Raw genomic sequence first — 27,666 nt, forward strand, 5'->3', positions numbered from 1 at the left:
TTTTCCACGTGCAACCGTGATCTTAACTTCAGTGCGCCTCCTCCACAATAAGCCACTGTCAAATTACGTGTACCTCGCCCGCAAATCTAGAAAGTCTTTAATGTAATTGCATCTCTTTCTTTCTAGCACTATTTTATACACCACGTGTTTTGGTTGTCCTTGTATTTGAAAGTCCTGCAATTATCATGTGGGTGTTAAAATGTACGGAGCCTTCGTTTTTATAAACTAAAGTAATTGTGCTGTCAATTTATACGCAGACGTCCTTTGTTATATATAATCTCAATAAACCAATACAACCCGGGAAAAAATACAATATTTGACTATCAGTACTGTGAGATGCACTGTTAGAACCCGTGTTTGCCTTTAGTCGTAACGCGAGCTGAGCTAATTTTCTCTACCCCACACAAAAAATGTACTTCACAATTTTAATTTACATTGCCTAGATAAACCAAGTACTATTCTGTATAGAGTTGAAAGCTGCACATTTGGCTTTGGTTATAACTAGGGTTCCGTGTTTTCGGTTTTTATTTTTTTTTAAATTCGGCGTACTTTTTTCGGTGTTTATTTTAAAATTTTATTCTCGGTTTTTTTTCCGGCGTATATTTATTCCCAAAAAAAAGTTTACCGTTTTTTTTTCGGTGAATATGAAAGAAAGACAATCGGACACCGGAGCAGATGATCCTTGTAGCTGTGATATTTGTGATCACTCAAAGAATAACAACACCTATACATGCGTCGTCTTCGCTACAACTTTCGTCAGGACACACCTCGAAATCGCGGAATTCGCGGCCATAATCTTCAGCGCGCTTCTTTTTCCTTTCCATTCAAACGACGTGACCGTCTGCGGTGATGACCGTAAAATAAGCAGCGGAATGGCAAAAAAAAATCTATTGTATTTATGTTTTTAACCACAGGGAAGTTTGAGAGAGGGTGTTAAGAAAGGTACTAACGGCTTTCCTCGAATACCTCTGAAGTGCATGAAGAGAAAAACTTTATTCTAGCCCACATCCGAAATTTTTTTTCTTTTTTAGTATCGGGAACTTTACACACTTGACATAAGGAAAGGACACAGATGTCCAGCGAAAGCCAACCCAAGACTTCGTTTGTTGCATGTGGAACCTTGGAAGAGGGCAATCACGAAGGCGTCACACAATGTCGAAACTTGCAAAGCCCTCCCTCTCTCTCTCTCCCCCCTCCCCCACCGTACTTTTATCGGTTTAAACCAAAAACGCCGAACCTACAAACTGACCTTTTCGGTTAAAGCCGAATTTCCGAAAATGGATTCGGCGTACTTTTTTCGGTTTTTATCGGTTTAAACCGAAAACTCCGAACCCTAGTTATAACAAGCCTTGGCAACTTAAAAAGGTGGCAGCCGTGGACCACAAAGATCAAGAACATTTGTGCCAAATAGCAGTGTCCTTAGCGATGCAGTTTTCCATTTCACGCCTTCGAACTTAACCGCTTTGTCACCCGCCGTGTACTTAACTCGTGAAATCCATATTGCGAGTCCTCCGTTTTCAGCGACGCTTAGTAGCGGCAAGGACCCTTCGCCTTCACCAACCGGAGACTGAAGGTATCGTCGACAGGCCGTCGTCAAAAGCTCCGTCCAGGAACCCGCACCTATTTCGTTTTAGCCATAAAACCCCGAGACTACGGGTAAGCAAAGCACGAATAACTCATAAAAGTCTTAAGTGAATTTTGGAGACTCTTCACCTGTGTGTCGTCGGTTCCTTACCTGTAGTCTTGGGTTCTATGTTGTTTAATCTTCACCCTCTCGTTTGCGTCCTGACTTTCTGTTTATCGGGTTTTCTTTTGTTGTTTATATTGAGCCTTATTAGTGCCTTCTGTAGCTCTTGTAGTGTCCAAGGGTAGGCCACTGGCGCTCGTTTCCACAAAACTCTATCCTGGATTTTAACAAGGGGGCGAAGGTGGAAGAATACAATCACCACTAAATTGATCCTGCTGGCCGTGCCTTTATTGGTTCTTCTTGAAGTTCCCCTTATATATTTGTCTTCCGTCTTCAAATGTATAAATATCCCGGAGTCGGCATTGATGGTGCGGCCAATGACAGGGGAGAAATGCTTATTTTTTTTTAGTTCAGAACAGCAACTTTAAGCTGGATAAAACGGATATATTATATTCAGACCAGAGTGCCAAGCTATAAACGAGAGTTCGACATCATTGCACATGAAATGCAGTCACTAAATAAAAAAAGCATATTACGGGCTCACTTGATTATTAGTCGGGCAGATTCGCAGTAGTTTTCATCTAGGTTGCTTGCACCTATTTGAAGTTCGCAAAATAACGTTAGACACATTTTGAAATAAAGGATTGAGCTAAAAAATCAAGCTACCCACAAAATCTTAACGAAAAAATTATTAGCGCCTTTTATCATTAATCAACAAGTGGAAGGCAGAATTTAGAAAGTAAGTGTTTCAATTTGTCTTAAGGCATTGAGCGATTCCTTCAGGGAGTGAAGAATGGTACTGTTTATTAACTTTCCCGAAATATTTAGCAGGTCATTTATTGTAACATGACGTCAAGTCATGGAACAAGTTTGACTTCACGCTGTTACGTGACGCGACATTGGGTGACGCAAAGAGAACAATGACAAGTCGCGGTGTCCCGTCATACCACAATGTCGCCTGCCGTCAATTTTTCGGTTATATTTGACGAGGAGATGCACGGAGAGACAGACGGACGAACAAATGTCTGGGAGCATGGGATCCGTTAAAACGGATGCTATGCTTTAAAAAGATAAATGTTTGACCCTACTCGCGTCGAACACGTTGAAGCAAACTGATATCAAGCGTCAGCTTTACTCCTGACTTAAGAACACTCAGTCGCTTAAATAACTGCTCTAGCCTATGTGGCAAACGTTAAACCTGAGGCTTTCTAAACCACACCCAAAGTCACCGTATGTTTTCGCAGTGTTCTGGTGACATCCAAGGACATCACATTCCTGCTTTCCTCAAAGACTAAAACAAAAAGACGGTTCTTTGGCCAAAACATTTATCTGCCTTTTGTGTTCCCAGACTTTGGCGAAGAAGAAAGAAAATGCTTTGGACAGAACAGGGGATTCTTTGGATGAATCCAACACGGAGCGCGGCCGCCCTCAGACCGCATTCTTACTAGAAACGACCAGCAGACAATCTCCAAGTTTCTTGGGTAGCGGATGTGGCGCGTTTGAGCGAATTTCGAGTGTGGGCTAGTGAAACCTAGAAATGTAAAAGTAGACAGACATGGGCTCAGGAAGCGGAAGTCATTATATATCTTGTAGAACGACTAAAGCTGTTTTCTACAATCACATTTTATTGCATGCTTTCTACTCAGTTCCTCGCTTGTTGATCACGGTTACCGTATATATGGCTTTCTGAACAACAATAATTAACTTTGACTGTTTTGTATAGATATTTTTTCTGGGGGTGTTTAAAGCTTTAACGCTAGTGTTTGACCTTGACTGCAATTGTGACATTTTTTTGATAAGTTGGAAAACTATTTTGGATAGCTCCGTCTAGGCGGGATTTGTGCTGATGCATCAAGACCAATCAAAGTTTATATTTATGTGGTGGTGCTTTTTTGTATATGTTGTCAAGTTATTGGCCGTTAACATATAATAAAGTTAAAGGAATAGAAGACATCTCGAAGCTCAATATTAAGCGCATCATAGAAAATCATCTTCCTCGAGAAAAAAAAGTTTACTGAAGCCGCACTTGTGGTGCATTCTTTCTTGAGAAATACCCGCGTGTTGGAGTTTTACCTGAAGGTTGTTTGATTTCTTATGCTTCTCTCCGCCTTGAAATATGACACAACGCACTGGTTCAACAACATGTTGTAAGTTATGTGATCGTCCTCACCGTGCGCCTCGCTTGGAAAGCCCCGTTGCCGGTCTTTGTTCAGTGGCGGAGCGCCGCTCGAGTGGACGATTGCGCATTTCGAACTTGCTGTGGGGGCTGCCAGGGATTAATTAATAAGGCGTCAATCTGGTCTAAATCTTTGTGCCACAAGGTTTCCCACAAACTTGACGAGGTACTCTCCAGCATAGTTTTAGTGCGAACATGACACGAGCGCTTGTTTGAAGTTTCCTCAAAGTTAAGGAACAGTGTGTAACAAAATCTGCAAGTGAGCTGGGTCATACGTAATTACTTCGTAAAAGCGCCAAAAAACAAGCAAAAAAGGCAAGACGCTCACTTTCCTTTTTTTTTTTTTGCTTTTACGTAGTAATTAACGAAAATCTTATTCACCACAAAAATAAACTACAAATAGCCGAACGTTCGATCTCCGCCCAATATAGCGCTAGCGGTTCCGTCCATATACGCCAAAGTTTCAGAACTAAGCTTTGTCTCAATCAGATGTTCTGAGCGATTTTTCAATATTTTCAATTTCAAAATGGCGGTCGACGGAGCTCTCCAACACATGAAGCTGAACGGCGCCAGTTCAAGCGGGCAAAAACGGGTCTCATTTAGCGCATTTAAAATTTAAGGGAGTCAGTTAATAAGTTAATATAAGTTTGGAATGAGACAATGGTAAGTCCTGAAACTTTGGCATCTAAATAGGACCGATATCGCTACATCGGAAAGAAGAATAAGCGTTTGGTAAGGCGTAATTTGTTTTTGCAATAAAAAAAACTGTTTCTTTTTTCTTTCTTTTTTTTTTTGGGGGGGGGGGGGGGGGCATGTTGGTTGCGGACATTGCGTTAAAATCCTTTTTTAATTTGTAGAGACTGCAAACCTGATTGTTCTCTAAGACAGGAAGCTAAAATGTATTTTTAATGTAAAGTTGCTGACTGCTCAGAATACGCAAGGGATGGCAAGTCCCGAAGAGCCTGCGGTCACTCCGCAGCCTATGAGGTTGCGTCATTATCCGATAAGAGCGCCGGAGAAAAAATCACAAAGCAGGAAGCACTAGGAAAACAATGCAAGCCCCTCGTTTCTTAAGCTGTCTTGGACAGTAGTTTTTTTTTTTCTTATGATTAAAACTTTTAAAATAAAAGTACCAGTGGCTTCTTCGTGCTTACTATGCCCACGCTCTTTGCAGGGCCATCCTTCTGCAGAGACAAGACGCTTACACTTCTAAGATCTGTATTTACTTTATCCCCTTCTCCTCGTACGTCTCTCTCCTTCACTCCCTATGTTTCTTGAGGGGGGATTTAGGAGTCTGAGCTCTCAGGCGCACTAACGATCGCTGGGCACCGAGGGATTACCCCGTCCTTTCCGCTTCAAATTCCATAGGATTAGAGCAAGAGCTCGTCACGTGCGCCATACTCAGCAGTGTCTATTGTACGCAACCTGCTTTAACTTTCCTTTGTATGAGTCGCTGCTGCTCTGACGCTGCCTACCTGCGTGCTCTTTCGAGCCCTTGAACCCTTTAGCAAGGGCTCAAAGAACTCTACATTGAACGCAGCATGAAAGAAGTCCGCCTTATTTTTTCAGGCTTAGAACCGAGTACACATACAACGTGTTTGATTCTTGGTCGGGCTCTGTTAGACAGGTAAATTATAATAATCACAATACAGTTAGCGAAAATCAAATGAAGAGCCATCCCCCAGAAATAATATGACTGCGTAATCTTTTGGTTTTTCCGATTATTATAATGCGACTGGTAATGGTCATCATCATGTGCTGATGAAGTACTCTACAGCTCTTACTACATCAGGTGCTGTGTGCACATCTTTATCTGGTTGCAAGCGACTCACACTGCAAGAAAAATACTTCACAGCTGTGATAAGTCACCGTGAAGGTCTTTGAATAATTGAGGAATATGTTCTCTCAATATTATGTAAAGAAAAAACTTGTAGGGGAGAGTCGGGAGGAATGGGACGCTTTTCACAAATGCATTTTTAGTTTTGTTTATTTTGAACGTAAAAAGATGGTTGATGGATTATAGTACAAGTCGAAACAAGCTGCGCAAATTCTGCGAAACACAGGTTACTGCCACTTCTAGAGCAACTGCAAAAAAATAGATTCTAACAGCTAAAATCTGTCCCATTCCACCCGTCCCTTCGGGTGGAGTGGGACATCCTTTGGGAGGAATGGGACGCCAGTAAAATATCGGCCCCAACGTCTTCAGCGGACATTAAAAGCCGATAGTTCCACATCAAACTTGAAGCAAGCTTGCAGGCGCTTCGTTCCCCCAATACTTTTTGGCGCTGGCAGCTTCTTCACAATATCCGTTATTGGCACAGTCCCTATATCTTTCTGCGGAGGAAAGTAAAACTTTGAGCTCTCTTCTTTCTTTCGAAGGAACTGGACACTGATGTCAATGTTGTCACTACTTCGACTCTACCCGTGTAATAAACGTCAGATTTTTTCTTACCAAATCTGACAAGGACAAAATCGCCTTTTGTCACTTGAAAAGTTTTGTTTGGGCAATCGGCCTCAGAAATGTCCCGCCTCTCATTATCGGAACCCGACATGTCGCTGTCTGAATCATCAAATGCAACGGCAACAGTGTTGTCTTCCCTTGAAGAACTGAACTCCTTCTGAAGTCGCCGTTTCTTTTTTGGGCGGGTAGTGGCGACAGTCTTAGCTGTGATAAGCGCTCTTTTTTTCAGACTCTGTCGTGCCAGCCTCTCTGCAGCTTCTTGTTCAATCGCATCCTTCTCGGGTGTATCCGTAAGGACTTTTGTCGTACCTTTCTTCCTTCCATTTTACCCTGTCTTACGCGGTGCAGCCTTAGGGTAGGGCCTTAGGTCGCTCGGAACAATCCGGCTGGGAGATGCAGTTGACGTCGAGGCTGCGTTGGCGACAGTAGGTGGGAAGATATCCGTAGGGACGTTGCTAGCTCCATGGCCGTTTGTCTCAAAGTTCAAATCACTTTCCAGTCGGCTTGCGCTGTCCGTTTTCTCGGTGATGGTGGCCGTCTGTCGTGACACCTCTCCGTTTACGGACGTTAAGGGTCTGTCAGTGACTGATGACATCATGTAGTCATCCGAAGTGAAGGGCTCGCTATTGAAAGGCCAAACTCCAGTTTTCTGAAAGCCCGAGATTATGTTCTTTTGTGTCACCGTTAATACGTAGGCGGATCCAACTAGTTGTGCAACATTGTGGATGGAGATGGTCTTCCCGGGGTTATTTATGAGCCAATCATTGCAAGCAGCGTTGTACCGAGATTTAAATGGTCCGTACACGGACACATCAAGTGGCTGCAGGCGGTGGCTACAGTGTGGGGGAAAGGTCAGCAGGATGACTCCGCTCTCTTTGGCCTTGTTGATGGTGTTGATGCTCACAAGGCTTTCATGATTGTCGAGTATCAAGAGAATTGGCTCCTCCTTCGAGCATTTCGCATGTCTCACAGTGTGCTCTAACGCCAGCAAAAACAGTTCGCTCGACATCCAGCCCGACTTGCTTGCCAAACCGAGGCTTTAAACTTTAAATCTTTAAACCTCACGCGTGGGAAAATGAACACTGGTGGCAGGGCGTTTCCGATGGCATTGACAGTGCACAAAACAGTCACCAGTTCGCCGCGTTCTGCGGATGTAACCTGACCGATTTGCTTTTCTCCACGTGCTGCTACTACCTTTGGTGGGTTGTGTGCAGTTGTGAAGCCCGTTTCATCACAATTGTAGATGCGGTCCGGAGTTACCTTGTATCGGTCGTAGACACTTTTCAGGTTTGAAAGGAAAGCATCGGCGTTGTTCTTATTGAAGCTTGTTGCCCGACCCAGACTGGTCGCTTCTGGCGATCGAAGCGATAGCTCGGGATGGCGGTCCATAAAGCCCATAAACCAGTCTCTTTCAGCTACCTTCTTCTGTTCCCATGACGCCGGGCACTTCCTCTTTAAGGCTGTTGCAAACTCGTACGCCAGTGAACGAACTTGCATTCTCGTAAGCCCATAATGCATTTTGCTTGCTTTCAGCAAATATTCTTTCAAGAGTACTTCATCTTCTGTTGTGAAGACAATTCCGTAGACCAAATTGGACTTGAACATGATGCCACCTGTGTCACCACATTCTCTGTACTTCTTCACTGCTCGGCCAAGCGATGATTTTGATATTTCAAAAGCTTCTGCTACGTCTCTTATACTTTTCTTTTCATCGCAGACCAATCTCACACCATCCAGGATCAGATTGTTCGATGTTTGAGCTCTGTCGGGATGCTTCCTCTGGTAAACCCGCGGCATCTTCCTGAAAATGGAAATGGATCAAAAATTGGCAAATTTAAATATTTACGCACACCAAGCACGCTTAACGTCCTTGCATGCACGTAGCAGCACTCATATTGCTGCCTATTATTCACGTGCTTATTCCGGGTTTCTCGCAAATGTGTACAGTAATCACACCTTTTTAGTGGAGAAACATTGCATTTTATGATGCCCCGTTGGTTTAGCGCGTCTTAACGTAAAGTGTCGCAGAAACAGCCAGTCTGTTATTTAACCTCACGGCACCAAGCATTTGTACACTTTAAGTAACAAATAAAAAAATGACTGCTTTCGGAACTAAAGCGGCGCAGCTTTGAAGCTTATTCGCTAGACACAGCACCAGCCGTATGGTGGGGAGGAATGGGACACTGTCCCATTCCACCCGCGACTCAAATGTCCCATTCCTCCCCAGGTGGTTCGCCCAACGAAAAATACATTCAATGGCGAAAATTCTCTTGTTAGGGCTAAACTTGTTACTGCACGAAGCACGACCCTAACGCGTGTTTTCGAAGAAAAATTGGTATCAGCATAGGCAGGGCGGTTTAAAACTGAGAGAGGTGTAATTGAGTAAGCGGATACTTACTTTTGACACGTGAAAAACGAGAGTTGTAGTCAGAGAAAGCTACGTCCGGTGAAGACGGCCACCATTACAGCCAGGCTATCGATATGCTAGCGCCATCTCGTGAGCAGCCGATGAACGTGTTTGAACTAACTCCTGGAGAGATAAACGAGCTGTCCCATTCCTCCAACCGTCCCAAACCTCCCGACTCTCCCCTATAGTTAGAAAGATCGACACGGCACCGGTTCTAGCAACTTTCCGATGCAGATCTCAGAGACAGTGAGAGAACTATAAGCACATTTAAATTGTTTACCGTAATTTAAAAAAAAAGTATCGCGGTTATACAACATATTTTCATAATTGGCATGGCATACTTTGCATGGTTTTACTGTTGAACCGTGCGCGATATCTCTGCATATTACACTTTGAAAGATTAGCAAAATTATTTTGATATATATCGTGTTTACGTTCCTCGTAGTCTTAAAAAAATGCATTTATTTCACCAAGGCACAAAATATTGTTACAATAAATTGTACTGCAGAGTTTTTTTATACAATCTGAATCAATTAGTGAAGCGCTGAGCAACTGATGACACACCATATTAAGTCACCGAGCAATTGAAAATGGTAATCATAGGCAGCAACTTATGAGTAGGCCGTACACCTTGGATTGTGTTTGAAAAACAACGATAAACATCCATCGGTGTCAACAATACAAGATCGGTTCGATAAATTAAGGTAAACACCTGTTCCTGTCAAAAAGACAAAATTGGATAAAACAGAAATGAAAAAAAATTATAAAAAAAATCCTTTTACAAATATGATTTTGTTAGACAAAGCCCCTTACTCGTAGACATAAGCTTCTAGTTTTTCATGAAAGGTTTTTATCGATAATCAAGTCGTTAGCATCGTGTTAAAAACAAACCACCAAAACCCACAGGTATTTGCAAAATACATACCAGAAAACATCATCCATTTCTTTTCATCGACTTCGGAACATGAACGGCCTATATAAAAGGTTTGGCAAGATTTCCAAACGTTTTGATTTTTGTTGACGGCGTAGATTCAAGGATACGGACAGACCTTTTTTCTGATTCACCCTAGAGAGAAAAAGAACTAGAAAGCCAGCCACATCTAGCATTCCGGTCAAGTGAATCAAACTTCACATTCAACGGCTTCGAGTTCCTCGAAAATGCGCTTCGTGTTTCACATTGCGTTCTTACTTAAAGGATACCCTTACAACAAATTTTTGCACGCATTCGAGTAAGCCGACCACTTTGAGAATAGCAAACTACACCACGGGCAAACCAAAATACAGGATTGATGTTGAACCTCAGTACATTCACGTTAAAAACGATTGACCGGCAATTGAAGTGGATTTGAATAAAGTTGTCATTATATATGAGGACTCTTTATGAATTTCAGACCCTCTGTCTCTTTGTTGTGAAAGATACAATTCGTTCGAGTTGCTCCCGGCTGCAGTGTACGTCATTTATTCTCGAAGAGCACCATCAATAAGCAACACAATAATAAACGAACTGCGACTTCGGGAGATTGCCAAACTAACTAACTACTCAAAGTAACGCGTTAATGACTAATGAACTCGTCCTGGCTTCTTTCCAGCGCCACCTCCCACACAATCATTCGGGGAAAAAAGGAATTGCCACGTCTTCTTCATACGATCTCTATTGCGCATTTCCGTACTTCATTTTGTTCTCGATCCAAAACAAAAAACAATGGAACAACTCAAAACAATGTCCTTTAGAACCTCAAACTAACGCAAACAAATCGACAACAAAAACAACCACCAAGTATAACTATACTGCTTGCATATCCGGAACTGCAGCAACAAAACAGCCAATCTGGAGACTGTGCACAGAGCGGATGCATCTTCAAGGGGATGAGCAGCGAGGCACGGACGCCTGCTGCGCCGCTGTTTATTGCGGAGTGTGGGTGGGGCTATTTTTAAGCGGAAAGAATGAATAAAGGCTTATTTTCCACGACGCAATGGGGAAAGTGTTTTCCACGAAACAGCGCGAAACCCCATTCGCTACTACAATCGAATTGATAGCCGTTGGAAACCGCCCTCGTTCCAACGACGCCTCGCAGTTCGAGACAAGCCGAACTGTGGAAGCTCGGATCTCATCCATGGCGACCAAAAGAGACGCATCGCAATGGAGAGAATCGAAGTTTTACGAAACCGCCGAAAGTCGAAATAAACGGCTAAGTCATGATTTTAGCTCTGGGCCTTCCACTGTCCTGGAAGGGGTATGGTAACCACTACACACCTCCACATTGACTTTAAGGCGTTTTATATATGTCGTATAATTGCACAAGAAACAAAATGTATTCAATAAGAGGTGTTTTGGAAGCACACGCCGTCGCTTGGAACGCGATACGACGCGTGCTGGTACGAGGTATTTGCTCGTAGTGCTCAAGAAATCCATTCACTATTTGTCTCGTCACGTGTACATGTATTATAATTGTTTATGAGCTTGAGAAACACAGTATCATTATCTCCTGCGAGAATCAAAAGCCACATTTGAGGACATAACGAGCACTTTTTTTTTATTATCGTGCATGGTCTCCGAGAAGGAAATAATCGAAAATATGCCTGTGAATGAAATGTACATGATCCAATGAATCAAAGCTTTACGAAACTGGCGAAAGTACATTTTGTATGCTAATTTGTACCCGCAAAATAATGTTAACTACAATACTTGACTTTTTATGAGCATCACTTGAATCAACATGAGGAATATATGCTACGCGGGCAACACATTTTTTTTTTATTACGCCGAGGATATTGGGGATTAGCAAAGTCCTAATAAATATTCGCGTCCAGACAATCCCGCATTTGTTCGCGATAAGTGGGCGACGTCACCTTCATTTCATTAATGGATCGATGATCAGATACTAACTTGAACGGCAACCTGCCCCTGCTTTTAAATTCTCGTGCGCACTTTTCATGACATCACCTTTCTTTAAAAAAAGAATGTTTATCCTAATCACAACATTGGATCATGGTAGCACTCTACGTGCCCACATGAAATTATAACCGCTTTATTAACGCGACTAACCCATGAGAAGTCTCGAACGCTGATTATATCGAATAGGGCAAACAGCCCTCCGAAAGTTTAGAGGCAGACAGGCCTCTATGAAACCCTTCCTAAATCCCATTCGTAATCGAATGTCCACATCGTTGTCCTACGAAGCCGGTCCTTTCACCTGCGTAGCAATTTATACGGATCAGGAGACTCAGTGGTTCACGTCTCAAACATTAGCGCGAAAACTCTGATGCAAACACGGTTTTTCTGCATGGTTCTATTTCACTACGATGAACTTGTTAGCTGAACTTCAAGCAACCCACGCCTGCTTAGTCCGCTGTCCACAGGGTATGATGAAAATGTTTTGTTTTCGTTTATACATGAGGTGTAATTGATCTGTCCAGAAGTGAAGCTTATAGGATGAACGAATAGTTTCATGTATCATACTTGTATGTGTTTCGGCGTCGAAAGTGGCGGAAGCTTAAACTATCTACAATTACATAAAGATATAAGATATAGAGGACGGTAACGGAAACGAAAATTCTTTAAGTTAGCAACAACATATACAAGTACACAAAGTAATTACTCAACATTTTGAGCCTCCCTGAAAACTTTCAACGTTCTCGAAGGGCAAAAGCAGAGAATTGGTGAAGTAAAAGGAAATTTACTATAAGTGTATATTTTAAACACCACTAACATCTGGACGAAATGTCAGTAATCTAATCACCTCTGGTTTTACAAATTTGTCCATTTTCTTTGTCGGTAATATATAAGGTTTTCATTTATTGTTGTTGGCAGTCCCATGACAAATCATTCAATGTCTACTCCCCAAATCTGTTGATTTGGTGTGCCCCCCCCCCCCTTCAGTATTATAGTATCAGACAAATAAAGAGTGCAGTTATCGCACGTGCGGTTGTGAATGACGATTGCGTGAGAAGACTCACTTGAGGCCTTTGAGGCTTTCAAATTCTATTCCCTGAGTCGATGGTTAACGTATCTCCCCGTTTGTTCGATGTGCTGACTCTCGCAGCTTAGTGAAATTGAATAAACATTCCTTTCATCGCACTCTACGTACTTTTTGTCACGTTGAATATTGCTCGCTCTTGCGACTCTCACTCATTTTTTACGAATATGGTTTCATCCCTGTCCTTTATGTTTTATTCTTTCAAGTATTCGTATTCATTTACCAAAACGCTTGTTTTCTATTATTGAAAATATCTCTTAGCTCTATTCACGCTGACCACCGGGCTCGCGCAGCTATAAATGCAATGCGCAATGATACGCTCACCCCTTAGGCAACAGGGCGATGAAACATACGTGCTCGCGGACCAGTCCAAGGCCTGCATCTTATCTTCTGGCTTTCTCTCTATCCGTGATAGCGGGATGCTAGACAGAGAGCTGACTGGTGAAACAGGCAGATTGCTTTCGACGGCCTGTGACTTATTACTGAATGCTGTATACCTATTATGTAATCGCAGAATGAAACCCGAGGTCTGGCAAAATATTTAAGTTGCCAACTATAGACACGGACATATTAGGAACGTGGGGCATACCTAATTATCTTCTCGCTTCTTCATTCATACTCTGATATGTTTTACAGCTAATAACGCAATCGCATTGGCTATGCGATGTTCAGGACTAGCTATGTCATGGGTTTTTCAAGCTTTCCGTGATTAAAACGGAAAATATCGTTAGAGATGCGCTTTTTTAAATGTGGAAGCACCCATGCCCCTTATCACTATTTTTTCAAAACTGGATAAATTTTCTCGAACTACTCATGCCTGAACTAAATCTGAACTGTACTGTGATTATCTTGTAAGGGTTGGTTTTCTTTGGGGCAGAACTATAATAATACCTGAATGTTTCTTGCCAACACGCGCGCTTATTCTGAGAAAACACAAATTATGTTGTATTGGCTGCATCCCAACGTTCAAGCTTCTGCTTTTTAAAGTTCGTGGAAAATCTAGATGCCATGACAGTATTCAGCTGACGTTTGCCACGCCTTTTTCTTTGCCTACTGATGCCAGCTAGATTCTGATGCTTGCGTCTACGAAGACAAAATAAATTATTTTGGTGGAGGGAATATTTTCAGATTGAACTTGTTCTGTGGGATTCTTGCTCTAAAGCTAGCGAAAAAGGAATGCAACTTTCTCGCCCAGAAAACCGTTCTTCAATAACCTCGGACACGCTAAAATAGAAAAACTTCATTTTTTGATTATGACATTCTTTCAATAGTCGCCCTCAGCTGCTTTACAAACCCCTGCAGTGTCATCTAAAAAAAAAAAAAAAAATAGCGAAGAATTATCGGTGGATTCTTAGGGAAGGCGTTAGCACGACCCCTGAGAAACTTCACAGACGTCCCCGGTTGGGAAACGCTAACGCTGACCCCTTCACAGTTTTCTTATGTCTTTCAGTTTTGCTCGCTGAATTTTTGCTGCCCCTTTTTGGCCTCATTATGCGGTCAGTGTTAGCTTTTCAGAAGGAGGGACCTGTGTGGCGTTCCCAAGGGTCATGCTAACGGGTTCCCTAAAAATCCATCAATGGATCTTCCAGTAATTTTTTCACCCCTTTTTTGAACTCTCTGCCTGCCAGAAGACGTCGACGCTCTTGGATACGGTCATCCATATCACTCGTAAAAGGAACCACATCCTTACCACTCGTAGAAGAAACTGCATCCATATTGTTAGTGAAAAAAACAACAGTCATCTTTTTAACTACACACACACATCACAGCCCACGCCCCTAGTGACGCCACTGCGCCCCCATTCCACCGCGCCGCGGCGATCCGCCACCCAGATAACAAAGCCGTAGTGCTGAATGAGATAGCGTGATCAGAGAAAGCCGACGTTGGGCCCATGTTGGACACGACGATTACGTCAGCGTTCGGCTCAAAGTTTACACTTGACTCGAAGCCGAGTGCTGACGCAGCACTTGTTTCCAATCTGTGTCCATCGTTGGCCTTCTCTGGATTAAGCCATCTCATTCAGCACTGAGGCATTGTTCCCTAGGAGGTTTTGTTCGGCGCCTCCTCCTCTCATGCTCCGCTTTAGCAGTGCGCGTGACTTTGACGAAAACAAAAGGGCTCGTTGGACGAGAACCCAGCGGTGCCGTTCACTTTGTCAGCTACGAAGAAAGAGTAAGAAAAAGGGGAGGGGTTGACGCGTGCTAACGTCGGCGTTTCGAGCCAATGGGAGCGTCGTAAGCGATACTTTATCCCCTCCTTATTCCTCTCTCCCCATAGCTGACAAACGAAACACACCACTGGGTTTTGGTCAAAACGAGCGCTCTAGTGATTAAAAGAAATGTCATAAGTGAAACTAGAAATGCGTCCCTAAAGTGTGCGACATTTCCTTGTGGGACGTTATTTGAGTAATCGTATAGGGACCGATCAATTCTTTACTATTTCATGTTATATTTTCCAGAAGTGTTGAAAACGGGCTAGTTGATAGTCATTAATCGTAAAAACAAAGCTCATAAAAAACGGGAGCGAAAGAAGACACACACGACATAAAAGAGAGCACCAACCAATGCTTGTTCTCGCGTGTATAAACTGGCCCATGGAACAATAATTTGGACACTGCCCTTTACTTCGGGAGCTTTTTGTATGGTTATGTACGTTTCAGACGACAGCCTTTGCGGGAGCGTTACAAAATGTTCACCAATGTAATTTACGTCCGAGAGGCAAAACTGGTGTGACAAACGTATCCGAAAAACTTCAACAAATTGAAGACTGGTAGTAGTTACCTTAACACACAGTTGACCAATCCTCTACACCTATGCTGCACCAAAGAGTTAATTAAAATTTAGGAATCACGGCAAGCGTAATTTTGTAGCGGGAGCTACACTGGCCGAGGTTGAGCAGTCTCGCGTGGCTCGCATAATGAGCAATTCTCCGTGCTGCGCAAGCGCGAGGAGCAGTCACGTCACACGGCGCACAGCTGGCAAGCCGGAGACGCCACCGCCGCGCGCTCCGCCGCCGCCGCGCGTGCCTCGCCGGTCTGCGCATGCGCGAGGAGCAGTGCTGTCACGCGGCGCACAGCTGGCGCACCGGAGCCGCCGTCGTCGCGCGCGACTCATCGGTCCGCACATTCCAGAGGAGTGACATCACAGTCGCGGCAGACGCACTGGCGTCTGCCGCGACTATGCCGCGACTATGACCGCCGCGTGCCCAGCTGTCAGCCTTCGTTTCGCAGTAGTTTCTTCTAGCGCGGAATGGTTTCTACTAGCACGGAATGGCCTGTTCAATGAAAACTTTTGTTGTCCACTACTTCGTCGGTTAGTGAGGAATAATGAGAAAGGGACCTTTTTATTTTTCCCGCCCTTTCGAAATTGTCATTCCTGCCTTGTGTACACAAATTTAGCAATCTACGAGTTTATTAGAAATAATTTACATTTGTTACGAAAATTCCAGGCTGTGTGACTAAGGGAGGAGCCTAATCGTAAAAACTCAATTTTATCTAGCATTATATTTTATCAATAGTATCACTGTAAACGAAAAGGGGAGAAAGTGGTTATTGAATTTATTACATTAAATTTAGGGAAAGGGTAAGGGAAAGAGAGCTGGCTAGAAATTGGGCCAGGAGCGGGGATTGAAGCCGCAACCTTCACCTGTCCGGGGCGAGACCATCCCGGCCACTGGTTTCGGCGGACTCAATTTCTGAACAGCTCTCTGTGTACTATTAGTTTCGAATTCGCTTAACTGGGTAGACGACAACCGTTGGTGATTTAAGGCCCGCGCTAGTTCTGAATAGCGGCAGTGACGTGGCACGTCATCTCAGATTTGCAAATCTCGGAAAGGGCCCGTATTCTAAGATATCTAGGGAACCGCTCCTCCCCGTAGGGACGGGCTGCCCCGTATATATAATGGGAATGAGTGAAGATTGACAAGTGCAGCCCTAGTAATATTGTGAACAAAAAGGGGAGAAGGTGATTATTGAATTTATTACATTAAAGTTAGGGAAAGAGAAATTGAAAGAGAGCTGGCAAAAAATTGGGCCAGGAGCGGGGATTGAACCCGCAACCTTCGCCTGTCCGGGGCGACGCCTTAACCCCGGACAGGCGAAGGTTGCGGGTTCAATCCCCGCTCCTGGCCCAAGTTTTCGCCAGCTCTCTTTCCATTTCCCTTTCCCTAACTTTAATGTAATAAATTCAATAATCACCTTCTCCTTTTTTCGTTCACAATATTACTACGGCTGCACTTGCCAATCTTCACTCCATTCCCATTATATATATATATATATATATATCTCTATATATATATATCAGGGTGTCGAACCGGAACCGAACCGGTATTTTTTCCGGAACTGAACCCGAACCCGAACCGTTATATTGTTATCGCGATGAACCCGAACCGGAACTGAACCGGAAAAAAAATAACGGTCACCGGCTCATGTCAAAACGGTTCGGCCACGCGCTGTTGATAATGAATGTGCTATCAATACCATTTGTTTTTTAAGTGCCGTCAACTGACACACCTCGCTTACATATTTTTCTTCTCCACTCAGTGTTAGGAATATAAACGCTGCATTCATGAATCTTGACAAACGCTGCATCCATTAATCTTGACATAGGAACCAGTATTGCGCTAGTCGCGGCTTGCACGGAAGAAAAAGAATTGGAAAGCTGTGCAAAAAACAAAAAAAATCGCGTCACGGAATTTTATTTTCCTATAATCTCGTAAATCCTAAATGCTGCTGCGTGCTCATTTCATAACACGTTTCTAGAACGCGCGAGTTCTTGAAGCTTGCTTCCATCGGAATGAGAAAAGAAAAGGCTGTGGAGTTTGATAATAATGCATCCGGTTTCGTAGAGGCACTTAGAAGCTAACATATTTGTGAGACAGCGAACTCTTCTGTTTTAATATTTATCCCATTACGTCCTTCTGGCGTTGCGTTCGGTGAAGTGTTTCTATATTTCGTATCTTGTTTAATGAAAACTTCCTTAAGGGTCTAATTTGAGTTACCGAAGGATAGTTCAAATAAAAAAAGCTGTATTTTCTCCCCACTGTTCCTTCAATTGCTTACACGCCGAGGTGGCGGGATAGTTAGCGAGTTCTACTTGCAAGTGGGTTTGTAAGGAGGTCGCGGATTTTACAGCTACTGCGTCGGACCCAATTAGATGAAGTCCGAATGCGTAAACGTCGGTGAGGTAACCTTTGAGTGCAGATAAAGAAACCATTCCTGGTAGAAATCCCTGAGCCTTACACTACGATGTATCCCGTTTCGTATGTGCTGATTTCAGATGTTTTATTTGTAATTTGTTTTGATGTTGCAATTTGTCATTTATAATTTCCGAACCGGTTCGCGAACCGGTTCGCGGAGCGAATTAATCAAACCGGAACTGAACCGGAACGAAATAACTTTACCTGAACCTGAACCGTAACCGAACCCGTATTTTTTTCGGTTCGACACACTGATATATATATATATGGTAAGGCATCGGTCGCAAAAAAAGACGCTTGGTAGTACCCAATACATTTTGATGTTGATTGAGCCTATAGACCGACACACTGTTTACAAACAAGCCCGCGTTTGCCCACACCAGGTGGGCACTGCGCTCGCGCAGAAACCGAGTTCGGGAGAAGTGAAGCGTCTGCGCATGCGCAGTGCCATCGACAGCGCCACCGCAGCTGCTTGACGTCAGGGCCGCGTGTTGGTCTATAGCTTCAAAGCACCGTTTATTTTGCAACCTACTAAGAAAACCCAACAATGAAATAAATTTGAATGCGCTAATTATATGTGCCCGAGGCATTCAGTTTTAATTAATATGCACGTTTATTTTGTACTTCTTCAATTTTACGTACATATAAATACATCAGTATTTTCGTTAAAAGGCCATATCAATTTCAAATAGTCTGACAAAGGTACTGGGAGACATTAGCAAATTGAAGACTAGTAGGAACCTAAACACGTATTTGACCAACTCTCTCACCACCTTTGTACTATCTCACGGGGAAGCACCAGGCTGAAAACTCAATATTAATCATAAAAGTGAGTAAACTGAGCGAAATATAATATATACCCGAATATTACCTTATAAGATTTAAATAGTTGTGAGAATAAATTTTATTAAAGGTGTTCGTCTCTAAACTTTTAAGAACGACCAACCTAGACATCTTCGGGAGTGAGTGTTGGTTATTGTTCCAGCTATTTTCGTCTAAAATGCACAAATAATTGCAATGCACTGGCATTTATCAAAAGGCTAACCTTTTTCTGGCAAAAATCGGTGTTAGCCGAACTCCTCTGCGTTTTAAGTTTACGTGGAACATAGTTCGTCACTGATCTAAGGTAGATTTTTGTTATTTGCTCATGATTCTTTAGCATTCTCTACCCAGGAAAGAACATCATACCCAAACGTTGGCATGAGTCAACCGGTTGTTACATGTTCACAGAAGGTGGGAAAAGTTTTTGTTGGGTTTTTTGTTCAAGCTGTTTTCCCACCTCTTCTCATCATACTCAGCTGCTGGCACGAAACGTCTTGCGATTCTGTTTCTAATTCGGAAACACTGTCGCAGTAAGCCTCAGTGTTTTCACAAAGTAGGAGCGAGGAAACGTTCCAAGGAAAGCCCTGTGCCCAAGGGAGAAGCTAGCCTGATGAAGTGACAGTTTTCCTACGACACACTTCTCTGCGGCTTATGTGATTTCCGCCACAGAAAGACTAAACGTTACCGTGTATACATTTATGTTGTATATATAAGTGCTACTCTGGTTGAATGTTTTGTCATTCGATTTCTACGCCGGTGATGCACCGATTTGGAATTATGCTAATAGAATGTATTTAGAAAACGAAAAATGCACTATAGTAAGAACACACATTCCACTAAAAGATGCTTAATATCTCTAGGAACGTTAGTAATATAGGTGATGTAAAGTCGTTCACCAATATCGTTATTTTAATTACTAAAAAAAACATACTTTTATTTATTTAAACGAATGTTTTTTTTTCCTTTCTAGTTGTACGTACTATATTTAAATATATTCTGCATCACTCGTAGCGAGCAAAATAAACTTGAACGCACGACTCAAATGAAGTAAAAAATAAATAATTTTCTGTTTTGTGTTTTTATAATTCTCCACAACACTATATTGCCTATCAAAACTTTTGTTTACTTGAGGAATAAGAAGTAGGAAAAGCCGAAAAGTAATTGTTCATTGTAATTCCGCCTTAGAGAGTAACAATTATTAAAGTGTCAGTTTGTAAATTCAAAACTTGTAAAGGTTCAAACATCAAAAAGACTTTGCGGAAAGGGCTCTAAATGATAACAGGGTTTTGTTATGCTTCTCACTATTTTTCTTAGACGTGTGTTTACAACCATATGCGTAAGTTTTATTCTTGCATGCTTGGCTTTCGATATTTTCTTTTCTTACATTGCCTTCTTTGATTTTATGTTGGGCCTCTTGGCATTGTCGTGAGCTTTTCAAAGTTGACAGCCTGTGCGTCGCTCACTATTCTTTTAGGCGGTGCCTCAACAACTATAGAACAAACCTTTTTTTTAGAATTTAGCTTGATGCGTCATTTAGCGAGAGCGACTTCAAGGCGTGGCACTCATGTATGGGAAGCGATTGCATTTGAATTAAACAAAAACAACCACCCACAAGGTTTTTAATTACGTAGGCACGGAAATATATGCCCTGTTTTAGTCATATTAAAAGCTTATGCCGGTACTGAGTAGTTAACTATAAATATATGTATAAAATTAATTAGTATAGTCAAGTGAAAGGCGATCAGAGTTATAACTACCCCTCTTTTCTGGGTAACAACATTCGATCCTTGGACGAACGTGCTAAAAACGCACATATACAATTTATCAATCAATATTACGCCCACACAATTGTTCAGGCATTAAAAACAACTCAACAAACCACTTCTAGTCGATTTCAATGAGACGGGTCAAGCTTCTTTTTTTTTGTCAGAAACCCGTCTGAACCTAAAAAAATGTGCGCGGCCAAAACATTTCTGCTGGAGCCGAGCAGCCCACACGGTGTTGTCTTCCTACGAAACTCTTGCAGGAATGCAAACCCCTGAACTCTGCCAGCCAGTAAACATAGTGACAACAAAAACTACGTTCAAAAGCAAAAGCGAGGACCACAGCGCCGTTGATTGTTTGTGTTCGTGTTAGGTATAGCTCCCTCGCAAATCGAATTCCTCAAGCCATACAAAAAACTAAACAAAATAAGTCTAAAAAAACAGGGTAGGGAGGCAGAATGCTTGCCGCGGTCCCTCGCCTTCCCCTTATCCGCGTGCGTGGTCATCAATCGGCGAATTCTCGCGGGATGCTTGTCGTGTTCCCTGGGCGGTCAGGGACAATGGTCGACTCGTAGCGCACATTCACCATGTCCCCTCGCGGCTAATTCGAACGTATAGCATCCAGGAACAATAGGATGGATGAAGAGAACAAAGGAAGGAATGGGGAAATAGACGAATTGGGAACAACGCTCGTTCCTACGCGAGACCTCAGCACTGGACCTCATAAATATAAATATAGACGTCTGGTTTATCAGTCGACCGCGGGGAAAAAGGCCTTTTTTATAATTTTATATGTTATTTTGCGGGGTTCCAGATATCTTTCACTTAGACAGGGAAACATTTTTGTGTGTTAATATTACCTCTTTTTACTTTGGTGAAATTTGATCTCGAGCTTGTCAATATGAAAAACGAACTCTCGCGCACATTTCTATAAGTTGCTGGAAATATAACAGATTATGCCAATTAGAAAACAAAACAAAAAAAAATTGCTGGCCCGTGCTAACTTCTCAGAAGTCCTCCTCCTGCTATGAACAGAATGGACCGGGTTGCTGCGATGCAGCCTTTGTGTGAATCTAATGACCAATCTGCAATAAGTTTCTCGACTGGCGCCAAGTCAATCAGCTGCTTTCAATACGAGCTTCCTCGGTTCGACAACGCATCGGCCTCTCGTGCAAATGCAGCACGCGTACGCGCAGTCGAATGCATGGCGCAATGCAACAGACGTCCATTCGAGATCCAGCGTTCAAAAAGAGCCGCCTCGCTCAGATTTGTAGTCACTATTGAAGTCAAAACTGATGGAGAGGAGGAAACGAGAATGGGCTGGGGCGTTGGAACACCGAGCGCTGGTAGGTATGATTGATGAGAAGACGCCAAGGTAGGGGTTTTGTCTACTCAATCCTCGAACGAATTCCAACGCCGATCGGTGGCGTCTTGTGTTTAGCATTCACGTTCAAACGCGTTCGCGAACAGCGAGTAGGGACAGAAAAGGCAACTAACTTCGCGTCTAGCCAATAATCGTTCCCATCAGAGCTCGGTTTGGTGACGTCCATGCGTGCGCTCTCATATCCTCCTCTTCCTTAGCTTCTATCCGTAGAGAGTCTTTATGGATATGCGAAAGATCTCCCATATCTTTCCGTGCTTACGATCCTTTGGTCTTGGTTTCGGATATCAAATTATGTTTACACTATTTTTTTACAATATTACACTTTAAGAAATAGGGGGTGTATAGGAGTACACCCCTTGTCCCATATGTAACACCCCGAAACAACAATTCGACGTTCAGTCCACAGACGTGGAACCGACGATACCAACTTTCAAGAAAGACTTGATAGTCGGCCGATGCAATTTATTAAAATAGCTAATGACCGCATTAAAAACTGCAGTAAGACAATGCCGTTTTTTTTTTTCGGGGGGGGGGGGGGGGGGGGGGCTTTTCGTTAGATCTTTAGGGTTTTTGTTTTGTAGTCTTTGAAACGGGGCACATTACCTTTTTAGTACGTCATATCCAAAGCTATCAAGCCGCTCGTAAAAGTTGGTATCGCCTGCTCGATGTCATTGGACTGAACGTCCAAATGCAGTTCTGGGATGCTACATATGGGAAAAGGGGTGTACCCCTGTGCTCCCCTTACTTTTTAAGAGTTTGTACTCAAATTTTCTCTCAGGTACTTTTCTGCATATTAATTTTCAAGATAAACTACATCTAGGCTAACTTAATTTTTTTTTTTGTACGATGTTTGCGTAGTTTAATCCAAGTTGCCGTTTCTGGAGCTATTATAAGAAAAACAACGTTTAAGTACTTCTTTTTTTTTTTTTTGCGGTATAGAAAGTGGGATTTCGGTTCGTGCATAACGCATACAGGACAGTTTTGTTACCAATACATTAAAACAAGGTATGAAAAGTTTTTTTTACTCAAAAAAGACTAGGATAAAAACCGTCCGAGTTGTCTAAGGGAATATTACACTTGTAGCTAAACTCCTTTTTTCAAATCGAGCTAAACACTTTTTATATCTACATTCCGTAACGTTAGCGTTGCTTTAGCCTATACAAAAATTACAGTGTTGTTTTTGGGGCACAGAAAGAAGGAATATGTCTCACTTGTATTATTGACAAAAAGCCATAAATGACGAAAATATTTTTATTACTGACTCAAATGTTTTATCTATATAAAAAAAAACTGCGCTTTTATCACCTTTTACCGTTCCTGACAAGGCGAATTGCATTTGTAATCTTTAAATTTCAAATAAGTCACTGCTTTTCAGCTTTTACTGAACCACTGGGCAATCACCAGGCATAAATGCCAGCAGGCTATCGTTGGCGTAACCCGCGAACAGCAGGCAGGTATAACCAAAAATTATTCAGTTGGCCGGTCATGCCAATTTGTTATTGAGAAGAAGAATACACTCACACACACACAAACAAAAACTTGTTACACGAAAAGTGTTACATCCATTTGCGTATTTAATGTGTATCAACCTCGTCTTCCAGGTTTTTTTTTTGTTTTAAATGGTCACTTTGGGAGGCAGCAACCAAAAACATATCGTAGGCATTTCTGGCAGGTACGTTCCGCAACTTGCTCACCGTTTGTTTGTCAAAAGTTTTTTTTTTCTTTGAAAAGAACATGCTGTGCTTTCTACTAAGCTTCAAGCCATACTTCAATTCAATATAAGTCAGAGCTCAGATGAGGCTAGCAGATGTGTGCGCACACACACACACATACACACACGCCCACACTCACGCACACGCACACACACAAACACTACAACTGAAAGTGCAAAGTCAATGTGTATTCAGAAAACTCTTTTAATTTGCCGGCGAAAAAAAAACATCCAAAGAAAACGAACGTCATGACATTGCGTTTTTATCGCGGCTTGATGTGTTGAATTTGTTGGTAACATTCTCTGCGAGTTTATGTAAGTTGGAACAAACCATAGAAAGGATATTCAAATTCAACTTCAAAGCTTTATTTTTTTCAGTCTTACACTGCAAAGGTATGCAAGATAAAAAGATGGGGTCTTGCAGCAATTTATATGGGCAGAAAGTTTAACAAAAAAAAAGAGTTAGTTGTTATGCATGAATACAAAACAAAATATAAAAATAGAACAACAAATATAAAATGACAACAAATATAAAATAAAAATAGAGCAACAAATATAAAATGACAAATATTTAAGAAAATAATCAAAAACATTTAACAGTTTAGATGAAGTGCGATCGTAAAACAGTTCTTGAGATCAGATGATACCTAACTCGGCGGTTTCACTAAACTCCGCATCAATTTTTAATTTCTACCCCACCAGTTTTGAACCGGCTAAAAATGTGTACCATCGTGTTTACTAGTCAGCTTATTTATTCTCACTTTCAAAACCAACACCAACAAAAAAAAAAACATTTTGTTCAAGAGGACGTTTCAGTAGGTTGTAGTAGCCCAAGAACTTTGAGGCCATCGGTTCGTGCCTACAGGATTTCGAAATTCAATTTAGAACAAAGCTGTCAATCTGCTAATAATTAATCTCGCTTCCACATCTCCTTCAAAAACTTTGCAGATCACCCAAATATGTATATTAGCTTTTTTCTTCAAAAGCTTCAAGCAATAAACAATGGCTGTTGGTGGGCCGTCTGCTTCACAAATTAGCGATAAACTTGCTCCCGAGGCCATCCGAAAAGTAGAAAAAACACACCTCTTCCGTGTTACCTAATGCCCCAGACGTAATACAACAGCGATAATAATACCTTTCCCGTTCACCTCTAACGCAATACCTACGTTCATTAGCCCAAAACAAATCACGGCCAAACCTTCGCGAACATTTTTTTTTTTTTTTAATTTTGTTTTAGTCACGAATAACGCCACAAGTTTTGAACAGCCTTGGGAACAGAAGACTTCCACGAGTTTCGGTACGCGGCGTTCCGAAACAAACTTCTTCCTCCAAGAAGACCAGAGGTTGGGGCCAACACGGTTTCCCCACCTTTCAGCCCTACCCACCTCCCCGAACCACCTCCTATGCGGAAGGCGGGTATCTGAGATAGCCCAGTGTTGAGAAACTAATTCGATTCCTAGGTTCCTCGGAAGCCGCCGGCGTTTTTTCCCTCCAGCTACAGCCTTTGGCGGTCACTCCAACCAAGCGTCCATGTTGGATCTAGAGCTCCGACCAAACTCAATTTTGTATCTATAGCCCTCCACCCCACTCCGTGATTGAGCACTCGCCTGCGTTCGACGCTATTGTAGTTGGTAGTGTTAGACTGGCTGGTCGCTCCTGGGGGCGGAGGCGATAAGGGGCGGGCGGGGGTGGGGGGGGGGGGGGGGGGTATTAAAGAACACCTTCGCTTCCTCTCGTTTCCTCTTAGATAGCAAGTCGTCTGTTTACCACCAGTGTTCGAGCTAGGTTCGCAGACTACCGGGCGTCTTTGTTGCCGCCGAGACAACCCCTATCTATTAAGACAGTGAATATGTCACAGGTCTCTCCAGGAATGTTATCATTTAGGCCATCCATTTTTTTACTTAATCCCGCAGATCGGATTATAGTCACTGCTCTTGAGAACTTGCCCCTATATTGTGCTCTCAAAGGGTTTTGCGCACAAATCCGCCTCGTTTTATTTTCAGTTTTTTTTTTTGCTTTATTTTTGGACCATCATAAAAGACAAAGCTTGCTTTTCTTGTGTCCTCCTCGCGTCACATTTTAGTGCCAGTGGGATAGACAGGGGCAAATTGGAAACTGTCATCCGTCAAAATCATCAGCTTTGGAAGTATTTTCTTTTTCTAAAGCATGCGGATATGCTGAGACTGGATTCTGCCGCGATAAATAAATTGCCAAAATCGCCTGCTATATTGTCAATTACGATGAACGTGCAAGTGAAGTGTGATTTGTATTTACATAGAAACGGATCTCATCGTAGTATTCTAGCGCCTCAGCCAATAAGTTTATTTTCTTAATTCATACGCGGAAGGAAATAAAAACAATAGAGCAGACAATTACGGCTCTCTTTGCACCTCACCGTAAAACCAAAATTAATTGTAGAATTGCCTAAGTCAGAATACTTCAACTGTGAATTTTTGTTATTATATATTTCCTCGTCGTAGTTATTCTAACTTTTATTGACTGTGAACCTAGTGTTCTTCGCACTCAAAAAGCTACGTCCTCACAAGAGTAGACACATTGAACACAAATATTTCCCCAATCGCCAGAGATATGGACTGGTTAGCACTGGTGGCTGCGAAGTGACCAGTGTGTTCAATAGTGAGGAAGCAGATTAAAAGACAGTCACTACGAAAGTGCCAAACACACACAGTGCACTAAATCGCCTTATATGTTCAGAGTTGTCGGCCTACACATGCATATAAACACTACAGAGCTGAACAGCTTTATTCTGTTTTAATATAAAAGTTCACTGGCAGACAGCAACCCAGTGATACTGTCAAAGCGTTGATTTTCCATTTTAAAATCTTCTTTGTTTGGTTCAAAAATGCGTTTGAAATTGACTTGGCAGATTACACAAGAGCCACTACAAAAGAGTTAAGCGCTCTATGGAGGCCAGCTTGTGTGACGACGTTAAGTTACACATAACTGTATATTGCCTTATATGTTCAAAGCTGACAGCCCACACCTGACACGTAAACACATGAATGGTTAACAGCAATATTTCGCTTCAATATTATAATTAACATTTCGGTGACAAACAACAACCATGGCTGTTGTCAAAGCGGTAATGCGTCATTCAAAAATTTCCCCGTGTACTCGCTGAAATGTTTAATCAAATTGATATGGTGCGGGGAAATATTAAAACCGCGGGGAAGGTTATTTATTTATTTTATTTTTAACTCTAAAACAAAACAGAAATATACTGGTTCTGCCTAATCGTTGCAAAAGCCGTAAAGCAAAAAAAAAAAAAAAAAACGCAGTTTTGATTTGCGACTTTATTATCAAAACTGTTTATCTAAAAAAAAAAAATAAAGGTTTTGAACCAACTTTGAACCAGTTTTCGTTTGCTCGCGTAGAAAATAATGTTATGCATGTTTTTACAATTAAATAAGTAATTTTAATAAGTTTTGACACCTAGGGCCCTAAATTTTTTTGGGCAAATCCAGGTAATACAAGAAAATCTCCAAGAGCAAAAAATATTATCCGTTTTACGTAAAATGTTTGTTTCTTGTTCGGAAAGGACACCATGCGTCCGACTACTTTTTTGGGTACTGTGTGGCCTTTGTCACTGCTGTAACGTAACACTATCTAAGTTCCCATATGCTTTATATGCTTTGTTAGTTTCAACTTCTGCCTTTCGTGATAAGCAAAGAAGCGTTGTTTATTTTCAGGGATATAAATAAAAATACATACTTTTAGCATCAATTAAGCAATAAATAATGTAGAGATATAATGCAATAATAGTTACTGGTTGCAAACAAACCGTAACATTGCCACTGCTACTAAAACGCAAAATCACGCTGTTCCAAGTATAACACTGACCCCTGAAGTAAAGCTAAAGACAAAGTACGTCGAAACGCAAACCTAAGCCATGTTTGACTCGTGATTGGTTAAAAAGTGATCTGGTGGACGCACAAGTCAAGGTTTGTTTCCAGCTAACGCACCCCTCCTGTGAAATCCGCTAGTTAGCCAACACTAACAAAGATCCAGAGATCCTTCACAAACTAAGCAATGCCAACAACAACAAAAAAGAAACAGCATGG

At 42.1% G+C, this 27,666-nt stretch overlaps 1 protein-coding gene and 1 pseudogene across 1 annotated transcript; both read right to left on the reverse strand.

Moving 5' to 3' along the window:
• Positions 1 to 6,649: 6,649 nt before the first annotated feature.
• On the reverse strand, positions 6,650 to 8,121 carry LOC121838176. Its single transcript, XM_042294263.1, has 2 exons — positions 7,390 to 8,121; positions 6,650 to 7,270 (listed from the first exon to the last, which is right to left on the reverse strand). Exons 1-2 carry the CDS (start codon positions 8,119 to 8,121, stop codon positions 6,650 to 6,652), a joined length of 1,353 nt encoding a protein of 450 aa, XP_042150197.1.
• Positions 8,122 to 11,904: 3,783 nt separating this feature from the next.
• LOC8050819 overlaps positions 11,905 to 27,666 on the reverse strand; it is a 177,295-nt pseudogene continuing 161,533 nt past the window's right edge.

The sequence above is a fragment of the Ixodes scapularis genome, unplaced genomic scaffold (assembly GCF_016920785.2).
Source record: "Ixodes scapularis isolate PalLabHiFi unplaced genomic scaffold, ASM1692078v2 PGA_scaffold5__190_contigs__length_132052651, whole genome shotgun sequence".
NCBI lineage: Eukaryota > Metazoa > Arthropoda > Arachnida > Ixodida > Ixodidae > Ixodes > Ixodes scapularis.

Bases quoted from the DNA above. Each gene is read 5' to 3' on its own strand.
- LOC121838176 (XM_042294263.1), bottom strand. From the start codon at position 8,121: ATGCCGCGGGTTTACCAGAGGAAGCATCCCGACAGAGCTCAAACATCG. The intron at 7,271-7,389 runs GTGAGGTTTAAA...AAATGCTCGAAG, and splicing joins CAGTGTTCATTTTCCCACGC to GAGGAGCCAATTCTCTTGAT.